This window comes from Pecten maximus, chromosome 4 (assembly GCF_902652985.1).
Source record: "Pecten maximus chromosome 4, xPecMax1.1, whole genome shotgun sequence".
In the NCBI taxonomy this organism is placed as follows: Eukaryota; Metazoa; Mollusca; class Bivalvia; order Pectinida; family Pectinidae; genus Pecten; species Pecten maximus.
Genome location: NC_047018.1, coordinates 25,171,901 through 25,176,683, shown reverse-complemented (window position 1 = coordinate 25,176,683; position 4,783 = coordinate 25,171,901). Strand labels below are relative to the sequence as shown.

The 4,783-nt window shown below is 40.2% G+C and overlaps 1 protein-coding gene across 1 annotated transcript; it reads left to right on the top strand.

The window, feature by feature from the left end:
- Positions 1-3,303: 3,303 nt before the first annotated feature.
- LOC117326464 (location of vulva defective 1-like) lies at positions 3,304-4,563 on the top strand. Its single transcript, XM_033883211.1, has one exon. It carries the CDS (start codon positions 3,304-3,306, stop codon positions 4,561-4,563), a length of 1,260 nt encoding a protein of 419 aa, XP_033739102.1.
- The last annotated feature ends 220 nt before the right edge of the window (positions 4,564-4,783 follow it).

Below are 4,783 nucleotides of genomic sequence, written 5' to 3'. Positions count from 1 at the left end.
TACAAACGTCGGCGTTATTTAGTGTCAGTACAAACGTCGGCGTTTTGTAGTGTCAGTACAAACGTCGGCGTTATTTAATGTCAGTTCAAACGTCGGCGTTATGTAGTGTCAGTACAAACGTCGGCGTTATGTAGTGTCAGTACAAACGTCAGCGTTATGTAGTGTCAGTACAGACGTTGGTGTGATGTAGTGACATTACAGACGTTGGCGTTTTGTGCAGTCTCTGTTGGAGAAACCTTTCTTACGTGTCTATAATAGAGCGTAATCCATTTGAACACCAATTAAGAGCAAGAATCAAAACCAATTCCGGTTGATAACCTTAAGAGCAGTTTATAAACATTACACAACACTCTTTCGAGCCATTTGGGAAAACGACATTGATTTAACTAGTTAGAACAACAACATATACATTTATGCTACCATTACATAAATAACACGAGGTTTCACCACACATTTAAATGTACGTAGACGTTTAGATAGCTGGTATAAATACATCAGATGTTCTTTGAACGATGTGTTTCATTTCTTTTGTTTTTGTATATCTTATCTGTCTTTAAATTTAGCTATCATAATATCCAACCAATTCCTTCTATAATTCACGATCAGTCTTGTTTGATTGAGGAGAGGGTCAAATATGCCATCTCTTCTGCCACTCACAATCATCAAATAGTGCTGGTATACAGCTTGTTCTGTAGTAATGGTATGACCCGATACAACGGTTACATTTCGGGTACCGATGTCCAGGTACTGGGCTTTTTTCACTTTTAGTATTCAATATAGAATAACTTCATAACGCATAACAGATTCTTACAAATCTATCATCACAATCACAAATATCGTGTTCCTGGTGTCATACAAGGTTACCAATATCGTGTTCCTGGTGTCATACAAGGGTACCAATATCTTGTTCCTAGTGTCATACAAGAGTACCAATATCGTGTTCCTGGTGTCATACAAGAGTACCAATATCGTGTTCCTGGTGTCATACAGGAGTACCAATATGGTGTTCCTGGTGTCATACAAGAGTACCAATATGGTGTTCCTGGTGTCATACAAGAGTACCAATATTGTGTTCCTGGTGTCATACAAGAGTACCAATATCGTGTTCCTGATGTCTTAAAAGAGTACAATATCGTGTTCCTGGTGTCATACAAGAGTACAATATCATGTTCCTGGTGCCATACAAGAGTACCAATATCGTGTTCCTAGTGTCATACAAGAGTACCAATATTGTGTTCCTGGTGTCATACAAGAGTACCAATATCGTGTTCCTCGTGTCATACAAGAGTACAATATCGTGTTCCTAGTGTCATACAAGAGTACAATATCGTGCTACTAGTGTCATACAAGAGTACAATATCGTGTTCCTGGTGCCATACAAGAGTACCAATATCGTGTTCCTGGTGTCATACAAGAGTACAATATCGTGTTCCTGGTGCCATACAAGAGTACCAATATCATGTTCCTGGTGTCATACAAGAGTACAATATCGTGTTCCTAGTGTCATACAAGAGTACCAATATCTTGTTCCTGGTGTCATACAAGAGTACCAATATCGTGTTCCTAGTGTCATACAAGAGTACAATATCGTGTTCCATGTGTCATACAAGAGTACCAATATCATGTTCCTGGTGTCATACAAGAGTACAATATCGTGTTCCTGGTGTCATACAAGGGTACCAATATCGTGTTCCTAGTGTCATACAAGAGTACCAATATCTTGTTCCTGGTGTCATACAAGGGTACCAATATCGTGTTCCTAGTGTCATACAAGAGTACAATATCGTGTTCCTAGTGTCATACAAGAGTACCAATATCGTGTTCCTAGTGTCATACAAGAGTACCAATATTGTGTTCCTGGTATCATACAAGAGTACCAATATCGTGTTCCTAGTGTCATACAAGAGTACCAATATTGTGTTCCTAGTGTCATACAAGAGTACCAATATTGTGTTCCTAGTGTCATACAAGAGTACCAATATCTTGTTCCTGGTGTCATACAAGAGTACCAATATCGTGTTCCTAGTGTCATACAAGAGTACCAATATCGTGTTCCTGGTATCATACAGGAGAACCAATATCGTGTTCCTGGTATCATACAGGAGTACCAATATCCCTGGAGATATATAGACGTATTCACGCTACCCTACGTTAAGAGTTGTGACTGTAAAACCATTATAATGGGTTGCATTGTCTGCTTCCTATCAATCAAACAATACCAAAGGACAAACGAAACACTATCTACGATATATATAAGTATAGTAGTTACCGTTTACACACGATCGACATGTTTACTTTAACTATTGTATTAAATTGGATGCTTCTTTCAAGTCACAAAAGATTGACGTGCTTTTTTTGCAGTGTACGGTTTTTTTCTAGCCTTATTGAAAGGTCTCAAGGAGTCCTCTGTTTTGCCAGCCAAAATTCACATTGTCATCAATTACTCTCACCAGCATTGCTAGCGGCGGCCATCGTTTTCTGCGCTATCATTATTTTTCTACAAAATACGTAAGGTTCTGTTAAGCGTGCAAATCGATATGTCTTCCTCAACATGGTGTAACCACGTGTGACGACAACAGGTAAAACAACAACAGGTGAGAACAAAACGTGGCATTTACCGAATTTAAAGCTATTATAGAAAATCATTTCATAATAAGAAAAAAATAAACTGTTGTCTACAATTGCTGGAAATATTCAGTTTTAGGATTTTTGTCAGATTTAAACGTTAACATATTACTCTTGTGAAAACGGGAATATATTTATATCTAAAATAAAGCATTTGCTTTGCAAATGAAGTTATAATATTCCTATTAAAGCCGGGGGCGTATTAATGACATCCGTCTCTGGCAGCTAGTATAAGACGTGGGTTACTTATCACATCGTCCCATACATTCACCGACTGCCGGAAGAGCGATACACTACAGTTACATGTCTGGAGCGGAATCCTTCACCACCGGTTATTATTTACTTAACTCAACCGTGTCACGAGGATTTCCCCTGATAATCGAACTGATAGAGCAGAACAGTGGTCTCGATTCATCTCCTCTGTAAAATATGTGACAGTGACCAACGTATTGACATTGTAAGTATTGAGCGTGCGTCAGACGTTTAGACGTAGGGAAGGTCCCTATGAACGTTATATGTATATATAAGTGTGAAGAGACAAATATATTTCATATAAATACACAGTGAGCGGGACGACCCAATTCTCGAGTGACCAGCGATACCCCTTCTGAATATATAAGATATATCAACTATTTAATAATTATGTACGGACGTAATTTATTCAATTCAATCCCAAGCATGTGTCTAAAATATGGATTGCTACTTTTTGTGATTACTTTGAACTTAAATGGAGTACAAGCTAATTCTCTCTGGCCACCAAAGTTGTTACGAAAACTCAAACCAGAGGAGAAGACGCAGCAACTGCCGCCACCGACAAAGAACCTTGGGGCCAGCGATGTCAACCCATGCATCAGAAACGGTTGTAAGATATTCGGACCATTGTGCGAGCATGGAAAGTGCACAGAGTCTGTTTCTCTCAACTCCTGTCAATGGATGTGCAGCTGTGAGCCAGGGTGGCGAGGGTATTTGTGTGAGGAAAGGGATACAGACGGACCTTTATCGAAAGGATCGCAAATATCTAAATCAGACGCCAAACCTGAACCAGGAACGCTTAAAGGATTTAAATTAAAAGTTAAAACTCCTGAAACGACAACTACTAGTACGACAACGACAACTGTTGCATCAACTACCGTGACAGTTAATGCTGATGTTTCATCAACTTCAACCATTGTAACATCTACTGGAACAGATCAACCAGTAACAACCAGCACAGAACTTGGATCAACTCCAATTACAACTACAAGTGATGTTATAACTCAGACGGTACCGAGCGTCATGAGTACGGAATCTTCCTCTACAACGACAAAAACAGCGAACGGCCATGAAACAACGACTGGTGTTCCAGTTTCGAGGACAACAATCGGAGCTGACACGTCAGTTACAATGAGTGTAACAACAGATGCGTCAACTAGAGATACAACAACGGTACCTTCTACTGCGACACAAAAACCTTCTTCAGAGCATTCCACTATACCTCATATTACGTCAACGTTGTCTTCTGGCGCTGTTTCGGTGACTTCTACAAGCATAAACTCTCAACCAACAAGCTTAACCACTCTTACCCAATCGTTGACAAGTACTGTACCAGTTTCAACCACCAAATCTACCATTCCAGTCAAACCTGATTTTCCCAGAGCCTCCGCTCAAACTCAAAGGAATACTGAGGAGACACCCACGACAAGTGTGTCACAAGAACTGACAAAAGCTGTCACCGCTGCCACGGACATACCCGCCATAATGACAACAACAGTACCTCTTACCGAGACAACAACTATCACTGAATCTACAACAAATATTCAAGACACCACATCTATTTCTAACGGTGACAAGGTGAAGCAGCAAATGCCTGTCGTGACTGCAGGGCAAATCAGACCGGATGTTAGTCAAACACAAGTCCCCGTCAACTTTGAAACCGACAACCGATGGATCAAGTGTTAACATCCCTAGTTCAACTTTATCTGACATGTCGACGTCCACACCATTACCGATTACTACTACTACAACGGAATCTTACTCTAGCATGGCTTCATCCCCAATGTCGCCTTCAACAACTACAAAGCCACCATCATCGACGGTTACTCTACCGTCTACACGTGGTAGTCAGCCTACAACGACGTCTATGACGTCTACCACGCGCCCATTAGTTCAAAATGTTAAA

Bases quoted from the DNA above. Each gene is read 5' to 3' on its own strand.
- LOC117326464 (XM_033883211.1), top strand. From the start codon at position 3,304: ATGTGTCTAAAATATGGATTGCTACTTTTTGTGATTACTTTGAACTTA.